This window comes from Candoia aspera, chromosome 7 (genome assembly GCF_035149785.1).
Source record: "Candoia aspera isolate rCanAsp1 chromosome 7, rCanAsp1.hap2, whole genome shotgun sequence".
NCBI classification, from domain to species: Eukaryota; Metazoa; Chordata; class Lepidosauria; order Squamata; family Boidae; genus Candoia; species Candoia aspera.
The window spans coordinates 6,960,109-6,975,512 of record NC_086159.1 but is presented as its reverse complement, the minus strand read 5'-3'; the positions used below and the strand labels follow the sequence as shown (position 1 = coordinate 6,975,512).

General features: G+C 43.7%; 1 protein-coding gene across 2 annotated transcripts in view; it reads left to right on the top strand.

Annotated features, from left to right (window-relative positions):
* Positions 1-15,404, top strand: part of CHCHD3 (coiled-coil-helix-coiled-coil-helix domain containing 3) — a 282,436-nt gene that overhangs the window by 211,450 nt on the left and 55,582 nt on the right. For both annotated transcript variants that reach the window (XR_010068335.1, XM_063308933.1), the window contains exon 7: positions 14,634-14,769. Coding sequence is in view for 1 of the 2 variants with exons in the window: in XM_063308933.1 (XP_063165003.1) it covers positions 14,634-14,769 (136 nt within the window). In the remaining variant the exon portion in view is untranslated. The remainder of the gene's footprint in view (positions 1-14,633; positions 14,770-15,404) is intronic.

Genomic DNA, 15,404 nt, shown 5'->3' with positions numbered 1-15,404 from the left:
GTAGCGAGTGCTCCATGATGACACATCCCAGGACCTTTCAGGAATCTCTTTGGAACCCCTTTTTTTTGCAAAAGGCAACTGAGAGAAAATTAAGTGTTGTACACCGCCGAGTCGCTTTGTGTGAGATGCATGGCTACATAAACAAACGTCTGCAGAAAAGTGGTGGTGTGCTTTTGCTGAAGGCACGCCTGCTTTACTGTCACGTATTATAAAATACTTGTTTAAGAGGTCAGACGAGAGGAAGAACAGTACCCTCCAGTCTGCATGCTGCTAATTTTGAAGTGAGAAATGGAAGTGCATCAGCTTGCTCAGTTTGCAAGCGACAGTTCAGTTGCACTAGAGTTCAAGCTCTATTCTGGGAACCCCTTTGTTGGCTGGAATGCCTGATGTGCTATCGCCAGACAGACAGTATAAGTAAGCAGTACGGCTGCTGTGAAGACTGATAATACTTTTCCATATAAGTTGTCTTTTTCACTGCTGTCAATGCTCAAATGCTCAATGCCCAAACCTGTAACACCCATCACGCATGCACACCCCGTCAAGTCCCAGAATGCTCTACAGGGCTTCAACAACAGACAAGTGGATCATGTTTTCCATGGGCATCTGTGTGTCTGTACAGGTAGTCCTCATTTAGTGACTGCCTCATTAGCAACCATTCGCAGTTACAACAGTGATGAAAAAGTAACATTGCAACCAGTCCTCACGGGTCTGTAAAGCAAAGGAAAGCTGAAGTCAGATTGTAAGCACCATCGTAGGTTCACTTAGTGACTGCTTCACTGAACAACTGAGTTGCTGGTCCCACTTGTCACTAAATGAGAACTACCTATATATATGTGTGTGTGTGTGTGTGTGTTTGTGTATTTGTATGTGTTTGTGTATGCATGTGTATCTGGAGGGGTAGATGAATGGATGGATGGATGAATGAAGCCTTCATTATTCTATGCCAGCAAAAAACAGGTTGGCAAGTTGCGGCTAGTCTGCTTTCAACTGTTAATTGGCAGTTACTAGCGGAAAACAAGGCAGCTGAACTGTCTGGGAACAAGATATTCTTTTGCAGCATCTGAGCACAGAGTGTGACAGCGGTGGCCTGACTTAAGTGCATAAAGGTGCAGCTTGCCCCAAAAGCTCACTGCAACCACACCTTGCTGGGCTTTGCTTTGGACCCGTCTGATATTTCCTGAAGGCATTACTTTGAAGGTCTCTGTCCTAATGGTAAAAGTTCTCAGTGTGTGGAGAGAAACAGACAGCAGGATATACAGTTAACACCTCCCATCCCAGATTTTCTTTTGTATTAAAGGTGAATTTTCAAAAAGGACCAAACAATAAGCAGTAGAATTCTGTTGCTTGTAAAAACGACACCTGTTCATCTGATAATTTGGTATAAATGAAGTGTTGATGAGGTGTATGAATGTGTGATGACACAGCTAGTGCAAGATGCTTAAATGCTAAAAACCATCCCATTTAATCTTTTACCTGCACTTTCAGGCTGATCACCTCTTTATGCCTAATGTTGATAGAATGGCAGATGTGCTTCATTCAGGTTTCATTGCATTGGTGACATTTTCAGCAAGTTTCAAAAGTTGTTACGATTTTTCTGCCCCTGGAAAGATGGCAAAGTTCTGTGGTTGTGCACTTAGCCTCATCCCAAAATTGAGCCAATGAACCTAGGCTGGAAATTGGGGAGAAATAACCTTCCCCTGAACTGTGGTGTTGGAGGAAAATTCTGAGAGTGCCTTAGACTGCAAGAAGATCAAACCATCCTCCAGGAAATAAAGCCAGACTGCTCACTGGAGGGAATGATATTAAAGGCAAAACTGAAATACTTTGGCCACATAATGAGAAGACAGGACACCCTGGAGAAGATGATGATGCTAGGGAGAGTGGAAGGCAAAAGGAAGAGGGGCCGACCAAGGGCAAGGTGGGTGGATGATATTCTAGAGGTGACGGACCCGTCCCTGGGGGAGCTGGGGGTGTTGACGACCGACAGGAAGCTCTGGTGTGGGCTGGTCCATGAAGCCACGAAGAGTCGGAAGCGACTGAACGAATAAACAGCAACAACAGGCTTGGTACTTTCAGATGTTCACAGCATTTCCAGGAATTGACCATGTTGGTTTGATCAACATATCTACAGTCAGCGCATGTCCAGAACACCAGGCTGGAGAAGGTTGCCCTAGAATCTCATAATGCAAAGTAATATTAACTATGTTTCAGATACTTTTCTTCTGTATTGTGGATAAGAGTCCTTTGATAATGATCCATAAACTAGACCAGTGTTTTTCAAATTTGGCGACTTTTAAGATGTGTGGATTTCAACTCCCAGAATTCCCCAGCATGCTGGCTAGGAAATTCCGGGAGCTGAAGTCTGCACATCTTAAAGTTGCCAAGTTTGAAAAACAACAACACTGAACTAGATTACCAGATCTGAGCTGCAAGGATCTAGGTGACCACAAGTTGGCAGCAAAGAGCTGTGAGTTTTCTGCATCTCTTTCCTGCCCTCTAGTGGCTTCTTGAAGTTGTGCAGCCCAAAACTGTGGGTCCTACTGGAAGACTGAAGCTTGGCAGATGGTTAATGCAGGTAGAAAAAGTGGCCACAAATTTCTGCAGGGGTTTTATCCGTGCTAAAGATGACAGTGTCTTCCGTTCCCTGAACTGAAGCCCTGGTTCCTGAACGTCCACATCCAGCAAGCCATTGCACTGATTTTAACACCCATGCCCCAAAGCACCTTTACACACTAATTTGGTCAGCATAATAAAGGTATGCTAGTTACCGTATATCCTGCATAGACAACATGCAGTGTTCTTGATGTTGCTGAATTAACTCAAAGCAGCCTTAGGAAACCTGGCCAGTGTTGAGAGACGGAGAGTTACAGTTTAGCATCAGCTCGTTCAGACAGAGGTGCAGAGCTGAATTCAAATGTCGGTGCTCCGTCTCAGCTACTGTACACCCTGGCTGACTAACCCTGTGGCATGTCGGGGACTCAGATTGTGATAGAACTGGGAAAAGATGGCTTTATTCTTGCTTATTCAGTTGGGGGCCTCCTGAAAGCACAGAATGTACAGATTTCTAAGAACAATGCTCTCCCTGAGCCGCAGAGATCGATTTGAGATGTTCTCTGTATGAAACCGCTTGCAGACAAAGGGTTTGTGGCTGGCGCACAATTGGGTTAGTCTGAGCCGCTAAGAAAGGAATTGCAAAAATAGATCTCAGCAATGCACAAACTCCTGCGAGGCAAGAGAGGTTTGTAGATCAGGTCTGAAGTTCAGATTTTGGAGAATGCTCTCCGCCATGCCTGCTAACCTTGGTGGCTATTTCTGCATGCGACCCGGTCCTAGGGCCTTGCACCCCGTCCTTCCACAGCAGGCTGCTCTCTGCATTGTGAGGAAGAGATCTCTGGTGTACCAGACCGGCTTTTAATCTTTTGGGATGGTGGCTCTCATCTCAATATTCTAAATAGGGATCTTTTCTCGGAAGCCCTGCAAATATAGCAAGCAATATTTTCATTTTAAAAGGCTGTACAGCACAGTGCAAAGTGCTTTAATCTTTTTTCTTTTATGCAGACCAGTGTTTCTCAACCTTGGCAACTTTAAGGTGGGTGGACTCCAACTCCCAGAATTCCCCAGCCAGCATGGCTGGCTGGGGAATTCTGGGAGTTGGAGTCCACCCACCTTAAAGTTGCCAAGGTTGAGAAACACTAATGCAGACGCTGCTATGTCCAAGGTGGGCTGAGGGGAGGGGGTGTCAAAAAAGTCAAGATGGCAACCACAACTGCAATGAAAACCCCACCCCCCTTTTTTAGAATAATACAGTTGGAAGGGACCTCAAAGGTCGTCAGGTCCAACTCCCTGCACACTGCAGGATTCGCTACACCATCTCCCATAGATATCCAGTCTCTGTTTGAAAACCTCCAGTGAAGGGGAAGAAGCTACTCCATGCAGTAACCTTTGCCACGGATTGACAGCTCTTCCTGTCAAGAAGTTCTTCCTGATGTCTAGTCCGTATCTTCATCCTGGAATTTCATCCCATGAGTCCTAGTCTTACCCTCTGGAGCAAGTGAGGGTATTTACACATGTTGCACTTGCAGTGCACTTTAAAAGGGGGGAGGGCTTCTAATGCGCAATCATAATTGCCACCTCGATATTTTTTTCTCTCTCTCTCTCACACTCACATAGATTCTCTATGTCCCTATCAAATTCTGCACTATTATTCTAATAGGAAAAAAAAGGCAACATTTGCACTCTTGTGGATCACCTGAACAGCAGTGGGGGTACAATTCTAACAAATAACAACAAATAATAGCAAAACTACAATAGCCACTTTGGTCTAGTGGTTAAGGCAACGGGCTAGAAGCCAGGAGACTGAGAGTTCTAGTCCCCCCTTGGGCTTGAAAGCCGGCTGGGTGACCTTGGGCCAGTCTCTCCCTCTCAGCCAGCCCACCTCACAGGGTTGTTGTTGTGGGCAAAATAGGAGGAGGAAGGAGTATTAGGTATGTTGGCCACCTTGAGTTATTTATAAAAATAATAAAGGTGGGGTAGAAAATAAATAAATAGTAATTACTACTCTGTTTGGCAGGTGAGCAGCAATCCATGGTGCGAGGGAGTCTGGTGGTACTTCTTAAGGCTAACCAATTTTACTAAAAGAAATGAGCTGCAGCTCACATAAACTTATGTCTTTTAATAAAATTTGCTGGATGAAAAAGGGTCTACCAGACTGTCTGTGATTCTTCAGTACCATAATCGAACACAGCTTTCTTTCAACAATAGGCATGGTTAGAGAAGGCCCAGGTTCTGCTGGACCAAAGCTGTCAGTTAAACATGAGATGGCTGGCTTAAATGATATCAAAAAGGGAGCATGGCTTAGTGGAGATTGGCACGGAAAAGGCAACAAACTGCTTTTTATTGTTTCACCCATCTGTAGCTTGATGTTGATAAGAAAAAAAACATCCCTGCCCCTTATTCAGGCGCATCTGCCAGGTGGGGTCCAAAAAGTCAAGATGGTGGCTGAAATGGTGTGACCGAAGTCCTCTCTCTTTCTAACATGCATTGCAACATACACTGAAAAGTGGTGTGGCTCCAGCCTCATAGTTGTGGCTGCCCACTTGAGTCTTTTGACTCCGTGAATGCCCCTGTCTTCACTTACCTTGCAAAATGCAGATCAGAAGAAAGAGTATGCCTTTCATACCTACCTACCTACATGCATTCATGTATACCCATCATCCTTTTCACCTTTGAGATATTGCACAAAAGGCAGGAAAGAGTGTAAGCCAAAGAAAAGAGGCAGGAAGAGAGAGAAGAGAAAAGAAAATCTAAATAAATCTAGTTTCCATCAATGCCATTCACCAACCCCTTCCATCTACGGGTATTCATCAAGTCCACCTGGTCCGGCCACCTTCGTTCAGATCTCTTGCATCCTTCCCCTTTCTCTTACTGTAGCTTCACTGATACATAACTTTCATTTCATTCCACTTGTTAATTCATTCTCTTTACCTTTTACTCCCACCATATTCCAACTGACAAGTCCTTCCACCTCCATCATCATCATCAGTGGGCCCATAGATATGAGACTATTTATCATGGCTTCAGTCAATGGAGGCTTTCAGGTTACTTTTTTTTGTCAAGTAGACGACAGTATCCAATCGAAGTAAATATTTGTAGCTCAGGGTTGAACTGTGGAGTCCTTGGTGCTCTCTGAGCCTAATTGTTTTCTTGCAGACGTTTCATTGCCAGACTAGGCAACATCTTCAGTGCGAACAGGAAGAGATCCTTGCTCTCAGTTTATATACTGTAGTTTGTCCCACTTGTGTTGGTGGGGGTGTTGATCTCTCCTTGGGAGTGCCTTGATTGGTCTGTTGTTTGCTGCTTGGTTGTTTGTCTGGGTTAATAGTTCTTTGATTAGGGTGTATTGTGCTGTTTGATGGTTCATCTGGTGTTAATCCTAGTGTTGATTTTTGCCTATCTGGGTGTTGATTGCTGGCGAGGGGATGTTCTGGTCTTTTGGCTTTTCCATTGTCTCTTTTGAATGGTCTGTAAATGTTGTTTACCTCTATGTGTCTGTTGACGGCTGCTTTGTCTGAGTGCCAGGCTTCCAGGAATTCTCTGGCGTTTTTGGATTTGGCTCGGTCTAAGATGCTCACAGTTTCCCATTTGAAAGTATGGTTGAGTCTGTCTGTGTGCTGTGAGATTGAGGAGTTTCCATCTCATGTCCTCTGACTGCCGGTTGGTGTTCTTGGATGCGCTCTGCTAGTCTTCTGCCTGTCTGTCCTGCATAATGGCTGTTGCAGTCCTCACACTGTATGTTGTAGGATAACTCCTGTTTTTTCTTCTTGGGCTACTGGGTCTTTTGGGTTGCGTAAGATGTTTTGAAGAGTTTTAGTTGGTTTGTGTGCTATGGTGATGCCGTGTGGTTGTGATAGTCTGTGGTTTCTGAGATGTTTCAGAGGCATGGCAGAGTTACCCTTTTCATAGCTTGTGTTGGTTGTGCTGCGGTGGGTCGAGGGGCCAGGCACTTTTTGATAAAGTTGGGGGGGACATCCCTTGCTGCGTAGGTAGTCTGTCTCCTCTTCCTGGTGTTCTGGGTTGCTGCTTGTCTGAATAATGTTCTTACGCAGCTCCTCTTGGGGGACGTTGGGTTGTTGCTTTGGGACTGGAGCACTTGGTTGGTGTGGGTAGCTTTCCGGTAGACTTGTGTTTCTAACTTGCCATCATTTCCTCTGCTGATGAGGACATCCAAGTAGGGTAGAACGTTGTTGTTTTCTTCTTCCCTTGTGCATTTTATTCCTTTGAAGATGTTGTTGATGGTTTCATGTGTTTTCCAGGAACAACTGTAGAAAACACATGAAACCATCAACAACATCTTCAGTGGTGAGTAGATAGATAGGTAGGTAGAGGTTGATATAAGGATGGATGGATGGATGGATAGATAACAAGGTGTGAACTAAGGCTGGAGAGAACTCTTGTGTAAATATGGAAAGATACTTTTAGTGCTGAATAAAGAACAACTAAGCATCCGTTGTTCAAACCAGCAGGAGAAAAAGGCTTAGATTGTAAACTCTGGGGATTACACCCACCCACCCAAATCTATGGCTAGAACTATCCCGTAGTCCATAGATGATCTTCTGTACATCTATGACTTTTCTTGTATCTGCAATAAAATATACCTCGGGAAAAGCTGTGATTTATATCCTGACCTTATCTCAGTAGTTTTTCTCCCAGGGTAGAGGAAAAGAGATTTTGCTGGGCTCAGTTCAATCTAAGAGTCCCTGTGCTGTTTCACACTGTTCTCAAAATACCCCTTTTTCCGTACTTAAATAGGGAAGACTTCTTTCTCTGTTGCTTTTGTGCCCGCTCTGCCTATCGTGAACTTGCCCTGCTTGCAGTATTTCCTGAACTGGGGAACTTTCTACTTTGTGGCTTGCTGATGTTAAGCAGTTAATGTCACTTGGTCTATTCCCAAAGTTGTAAAACAGCCCATTAGGGGCACTCTGCCAGGAGAATCCGAGCGCCTTTCCCATTGGAAATCTGTTGCATTGCCTGCAGAGGGAACCCACCATCTTTGTACAGCAGGTAGAACTTACCAGGTGTTAATTAGCTTCAGGGTCTCTTTGTTGGACCCACAAAGGTGCTTTGAGGATTTTCTCAGAAACATTAACTCTGTTTCCCCTAAAACTAAAGAAAAATACAGACTGACAATCACAGCCCATAGTTTTAAATTGCTGACTATCCATCTAAAGTTTTTTTTTTAAATCTGTTCAGTCATGTCTGATTGTCGGAGACTGCCTGGATATGTCCCTGCAGTTTTCTTGGCAAGGTTTTTCAGAAGTGGTTTGCCATTGCCTCCTTCCTAGGGCTGAGAGAGAATGACTGGCCCACGGTCATACAGCTGGCTTCATGCCTAAGGCAGGACTAGAACTCCCGGTCTCCCGGTTTCTAGCCTGGTGCCTTAACCACTACATCAAACTGGTTCTCTGTCAATCTAAGTACATATTCGATAATAATGTGTATCTGCTGTTCTCTGGTGGATTAGCTTCTTTGATACCCCGAACTTTCAAATTTTAACAAAGCTAAAATAGAAAACAATGTCCTTCTAATTATTTTTGAATAATGCACATGAGAATCATCTGTGGTCTGTTCCTCCCTAAATAAGGTGGATTTTTGTACTTTGTGTTTGAAAAGATATTTACCAATCCAGAATCGTTTTTTGTTTTTTTTAAACTTGGTATAGTTCTCTAAGTTTTATGAACTGTGAAAATGTAGGGAAATGGATGGAATCTCCATGATGCTAGGAGTTGGAAGGCATCAATTTATATATTTATTTAATTTATTATTGAAATTTATATAGTGCCCATCTCGATATATGACTCTGGGCAGCTATGTAATATATATAATGAATGAAATCAATGATGTTGAGTGGGTAGGAAATGGCAGTTCTGGGAAATACATAGAAATACGTTCTCTCTATGTTAAGTATTTCACTTCATGGCACTTCACTTCACCTCACTTGACATTAGTGATCGAGATAGCCCTGTGGGTGATTTTTGTCTCCGGCGCATTGCAAGATCTGGCAACATGAAGAGATTTGTGGGGTGTCTTTCCACAGAGCTGAAATAGAAAACAATGTCCTTCTAATGATTTTGAATAACACACGTTAGAGTTAAAAGTTCTGCCCCCTTCCCACCCCTGCATCATTTGATGTTCAGTACAACTCTTTCAAATGCCAAAGAATGTTATCTGTGAATTTCCACCACCACCCCATACAAGGAGACCGACATACACGTTTATTAATGGAGCAAAGTCATCCCATCTGAATTGCCTCATCAGAACAGTTCAGGAGCCAAGTCTAAGTTTAGGTTAATTGCTTTGCTTACAGTGATTCTTGGTATTAGCAGTTGGTGGCAGAGCTTCCATTAAGCTCCATTAGAAGTGGTGAATCATGAGAGCAGTGAGTCATAAGTCACATAAATTGTTTGCATGCAACTTCCTTTTCCAATTTATTTGGGGCTGCGGCAACTGCAGAACGCATAGCTATAGCTTTCTGATTAATTTCTCATATTGAGAGGCCGCACATTCCTTTCAGTAGGGTGGACTGTGTCGGCTGTGGGTCCAAAGGAAAGGGGGGGGTATCCCAGAGACACCCAGTCGTGCTCCTAACAGACCCCCAAATTCCAGGCACTGCATGGGCTCATTGATTGGTTCTCAGTTCAACAAATTAGGGGAACAAAATCTGATAAAGTCAAGAGCTGTTTCACCCTGTTGAGTCATGTGATTGGTCTTAGCACATCAACAGCTGGCTTTGCAAGCCAAGAGCTGGATGAGAATTCTGGAAGTGGCAGCCCAGATACCTTTGGAAGGCACCAGCATGGAGAAGAATGCAATAGGTGACTTAACAGATGGATTCACGTAGGTTATAGGTTGAGCCAGTTTGGTGTAGTGGCTAAGGCAGCAGGTTAGAAACCAGGAGACCCTGAGTTCTAGTCCCGCCTTAGGCAAAAAGCCAGTTGGCTGACTGTGGGCCAGTCACTTCCTCTCACCCCTAGGAAGGAGGCAATGGCAAACCACTTCTGAAAACCTTGCCAGGAAAACTGCAGGGACTTGTCTAGGCAGTCTTTGAGAATTGGATATGATTGAACAGATAAAAAAAAATACATAGGTTACATGTTTAGATCAAATTCTGAAGACTACCAGTTGGTAAACAACCAACAGATTCCATAACGCTTCATTATGTCCACACAAATTGTTATTTATTCGTTTAGTCGCTTCCGACTCTTCGTGACATCATGGACCAGCCCACGCCAGACCTTCCTGTCGGTCGTCAACACCCCCAGCTCCCCCAGGGATGAATCCATCACCTCTAGAATATCATCCATCCATCTTGCCCTTGGTCGGCCTCTCTTCCTTTTGCCCTCCACTCTCCCTAGCATCAGCATCTTCTCCAAGGTGTCCTGTCTTCTCATTATGTGGCCAAAGTATTTCAGTTTTGCCTTTAATATCATTCCCTCCAGTGAGCAGTCTGGCTTTATTTCCTGGAGGATGGACTGGTTTGATCTTCTTGCAGTCCAAGGCACTCTCAGAATTTTCCTCCAACACCACAGTTCCAAAGCATCTATCTTCCTTCTCTCAGCCTTCCTTATGGTCCAGCTCTCACAGCCATATGTTACTACGGGGAACACCACTGCTTTAACTATGCGGACCTTTGTTGTCAGTGTGATGTCTCTGCTCTTAACTATTTTATCGAGATTTGTCATTGCTGTTCTCCCAAGGATTAAGCATCTTCTGATTTCCTGACTGCAGTCAGCATCTGCCGTAATCTTCGACCTAGAAATACTAAGTCTTTCACTGCTATTACATTTTCTCCCTCTATTTGCCAGTTATCAATCAAGCTGGTTGGTATAATCTTGGTTTTTTTGAGGTTTAGTTGCAAGCCAGCTTTTGCACTTTCTTCTTTCACCTTCATCATAAGGCTCCTCAGTTCCTCTTCGCTTTCAGCCATCAAAGTGGTATCGTCTGCATATCTGAGATTGTTAATGTTAATCTATTCTTCACCTCCACTGCATATTCCTTAGGAATATTAGTGAGCTCATATCTAGCTATCTGTGGGTCTTCCCTAATCTCTTTAGTCTGATCGTAAATTGTGCAATAAGAAGTTCGTGATCTGAACTACAGTCAGTTCCAGGTCTTGTTTTTACCGACTGTATAGATGTCCGCCACCTTTGGCTGCAAAGGATGCAGTCAATCTGATTTCAGTGTTGTCCATCTGGTGAAGTCCATGTATAAAGCCGTCTCTTAGGTTGTTGGAAGAGAGTGTTTGTTATGCAGAGTGAATTGTCTTGGCAAAATTCTATCAGCCTATGTCCTGCTTCGTTTTGTTCTCCCAGGCCATACTTACCTATAATTCCAGGTGTCATTCGACTGCCCACCTTAGCATTCCAGTCTCCTGTGATGAAAATGACATCTCTTTTAGGCGTGTTGTCCAGTAGGTGCTGCAGATCCTCATAGAACTGCTCTACTTCAGCTTCTTCAGCATTTGTGGTTGGGGCGTATATTTGGATCACTGTGATGTTAGATGGCTTGCCCTGAATTCGAATTGAGATCATTCTGTCGTTTTTTGGGTTGTATCCAAGCACTGCTTTAGCCACTTTACTATTAATTATGAAGGCTACTCCATTTCTTCTGTGGTCCTCTTGTCCACAGTAGTAGATCTGGTGGTCATCTGATGTGAAATGGCCCAAATACTTGGATTAATTTAAAGGCACATTCTACTGTATATGCACATTTATGCAGGGATGTCCAAACAGAAGAGCCTCTGCCCCCTTCTCCAGTGGCACTTCCCCAGAGGCAAAAACACATTCATTGGGGATCTGGGGAACTTAAATATTTGGAAATAATACACGTTTATGGAATATTGGTCTGTTTTCTTTGCCTTTTCCATTCTGAAAACAATGGCTCTCCAGGCTCTGAGCCAAGAAGGGTTATTCCTGGGATGTGCCACCAGGAAGTTGTTGTCGTCATCGTCATCATCTGCATGCCACCAGCTCCATTCAGACTCATAGTGGTTGATAAAGAAACAAGAATTAAAATATCCACAGATGACATTTTGATGTCAACTGCATGTATGTTCATGTAATGAAGCTGTTTGCTATTCTAGACCTGCAGAAGTCTGAATTTTGAAGGTCTGCAGGGTGGATATTAAATGTGGCTTCCATCTTTTGCCGTGGTGTAGCTATGCAAGAGGGAAATTTTATTTGGAAATGTGCTACACAATGTAGAAAATTTAACTTCAACTTCTGGCTTGTTCCTGTTCCTCCTCCTCCAAGACATGAACCCCTAAGGAGCAGTTGAGTGCTCTGCATCTTCTTTTCATCCTTTTAGTTGAAATAGAGCTCTTCTTTGGCTAATCTGAAATAAGGAGGATATTTGCTGGAGGATGCATTCATTGACATGCATCTCTCTCTCTGTCCCTTGTTCAGCTTCAGATCTAACCATCTGGAAGGTCTGTATGAGCAGAATGGTGTCTGTGGGGGAAAAGAGCTTATGAAGTAGCTTTCGAAAGAAATGGATGAGGCCTACTTAAGACATGTGGTCTCCATCCGTCAAATGGCAGAAACCATCTGCATTCCTAAGACTGGAGCCATAACAATCGTGGGTTTGAGGCACGGGGCCAATGTGGGAAATGTGACTGAGATGGATAGTGATGCTGTTGCTTGCAAACACCATGCTTGCTTCTCCACTCCACAGTGGCTACAGGGAGAACTCCAGTGAGTACGCTGGGAGATAACACAACACGTTAGACCAGACTAAAATGGGCTGAGCATGTGGTGTGGTTTCACCATGTCACAAGATCTCAGCCATTTTCTTTAGCGAACTGTGTGACTCAGCCCATCACTGCACATTGAAGAGGGTTGGACTAGATGAGTGTTTCTCAACCTTGGCACCTTTAAGATGTGTGGACTTCAACTCCCAGATTCCCCAGCCAGCATGCAAACGCCTAAGGTTGAGAGGGCTAAGGTTGAGAGACACTGATTTGGAGCAACCTTCTCCAACGTGATCCTTTCCTGAACTGCAACTCCCAGAATTCTGATGGGTGTGCTGCCTAAGAATTCTGGGAATTGAAGTCCACCCATCTTGAAAGTTGCCAAGGTTGAAAAACACTAGACTGGACGATCCTTGGGAATCCTTTTCAACTCTACCATTCTAGGATTCCATGTCATTAGGCCACAGGATAGTATAGTTTGCTTTGGTGTGCTGTGTGGACACAATTGTTTTGTCAGTCCAAGTTTGGGTTTAGCGTGTTGTGGGAAAGCAGTCAGAGAATGCCTAAAAGGGGAGTGAGAAAAAAATAATATGCTCATGCCTGATTTCCAAGACAGTTCTGAACTGGCCTTTGGAAACACTTGTTGCTTACCAACACACAGCAGGGCTAAATCTCTCTATCTCACGACAGGGGTGGGAAAGTGTGGCCCAAGTAAAACAGGGCTGAATCTGAAGATCTTTCCGAACACAACTGGGTGCATTAGAATTCCTGCATGACATTGCAGTATCTTTTACCAGTGTTTATGCAAACTTCGTAGAACAGCAGAGCCTGCTGCTTTTTTTCCCCTCCACCCACCATCCCTAACTCCTGATATGAAAGTGATTGAAAACATGTGGACAGTCACGCCCACAAAGGTATAAACACTAGCCTGATAACTTCCCTTTGGGTGTCCATCCCACTGATCTTTGTGGGCTGTACTGAAATACATTCTTCCATCATTTCATTTTTTTTTCATAGCTCTACCCTCAGTTGTATTTTCTTTAGTAGAAGGCTTGTGAAAAAAAATGCCTAAATCAAGCATTTTGATTGTGGTGTGTATTGTTCTTACAGGCATCCATCAAAAGCCTACCCTTCCTTTTCTGATGCTGACCGATATGTTATTGATCAAGCTGAATGCTGCTGCTGAATGATACATTCCAACTTTCCCATTCTTGTAGGAAACAGCCCAAATTTCAGTATTGTCCATCAGTGATTCTCATCTGTTCAGAAAAGCCACAATGGGCTGTTACAATTAATAATTGTTTTGCAATAAAAGATGTTTATAGTACCTTAAATAACCCATAACTTTTGCACTGTGGTGTCTGATGGGAAAGGGAGTCCCAATGGCAATACAGGTAGTCCTTGTTTAGCGACTACCCCGTTTAGTGACTGTTCCCAGTTATGGTGGTGAGGAAAAAGTCACTTTGCGACACTCCTCCTATTTATGACCTTTGCAGGTCTGTAAAGCAAAGGAAAGCTGAAGTAAGATTGTAAGCACAGTCACAGTTTCACTCAGCGACTGCTTCGCTTAACAACCAACTATCCATGTCAGGTTTCTTTTTTTTTAATCCGTTCAATCATGTCCAATTGTCGGAGACTGCCTGGACAAGTCCCTGCAGTTTTCTTGGCAAGGTTTTTCAGAAGTGGTTTGCCATTGCCTCCTTCCTAGGGCTGAGAGAAAGTGACCGGCCCAAGGTCACCCAACTGGCTTCGTGCCTCAGGCAGGACTAGAACTCACAGTCTCCTGGTTTTTAGCCTGCTGCCTTAGTTACTACATCAAAGTGGCTCTAAGTAAGGACTACTTGTAACTGAATTAGCAGTTTCACAGTGGAAGAATTTCACGTTGGGTATAAAGTATCCCTATGTACTCATCAGAGAAAGAGAGAATGATAAGAATGTGGTCCAGATGCTTTCAACTGTCTCCTCTGACTCTGGAGACTCTGCGTTTTCCAGAGGCCAAACCAGTACTTCCTAAATAACAATTGCTGATAAGTTGGAAAAACAGGGCAGGGCAGATAACCCTGCTTGAGGGCATCGGATGGACCTTCAGCCCAGGACGCATAGCGTAAGAACACTCTGGCCCTACCCACGTCTTGGTTTACAATATGCCACCCCAAAGCCACACATGGTGCTTGGTCTGAGCACGGTTGTGCATCCTTGCCATGGCCAAGCACACTGAGCTACTCATCTATTGTCCTGATTTTAACCACGTAACTAAATCTGTTCTTAGCGGGTGAAATATTTAATACCTTCAGTTGTGTGCTGAGTCTTGAGTTTGTACAACTTCACATGCGAGAGCATTCCTTAAGCATTGTTTCTGCTCTGTCTGTCTCCTCTTCTCCTCGGCCAGGCGATACAAGTCAAACCCGGTGTGTGCCGATCTGCAGAGCAAAATCCTCCAGTGCTATCAGGAGAACCCCAAGGAGACCCTCAGCTGCTCAGCTCTGGCCAACGAGTACTTCAAGTGTGTCCATCGCGCCCGGCAGGTGAGTACACAAATACAAAGCAAAGCAAACGTTGAGCCTTGTTCACCCACTTGGCGCTGAATGTGAATGGAGCTACAACACCCAACAAATCCTAACTCAGGCCATTATATTCGATCTCAAGTTGGGCTTACTATTTTTTTTTTTAGCATCCAGATGACATTTTGAAACAGAAATAATTTATTGTTTTCTTATTGGTTGCAGCTGGACAGGTAATAGCAGGATTCTGAAAAATAGGAAAGAATTTGAATGTCTCCATATAGTGGAAAATTGCTAAAAAGAAAAAAATAATAACAACCTCCCCCCAAAGACAGCAATATTACAATAACACAGAAGATTTTTAAAAAACTTATTCATATGCAACCACGGCGTGATAATTGTCTACCGCTAAGTACCTGGTTCCTAGATAAAAACTAAATAAGGTTATATGCATTTTTCTTCTCTATATACTCCATAGTATTGTTAATTGTTAATCGATGTGTTTGTGTTTTTTTTTTAAAAAGAACTACAACTCCCAGAATTCTTAGCCAGCATGGCCATCAGAATTCTGGGAGTTGCAGTTCAGGAAAGGACCACGTTGGAGAAGGTTGCTCTAAGCTGGTGTTTCTCAACCTAAGCCATTTTAAGATGCGTGGACT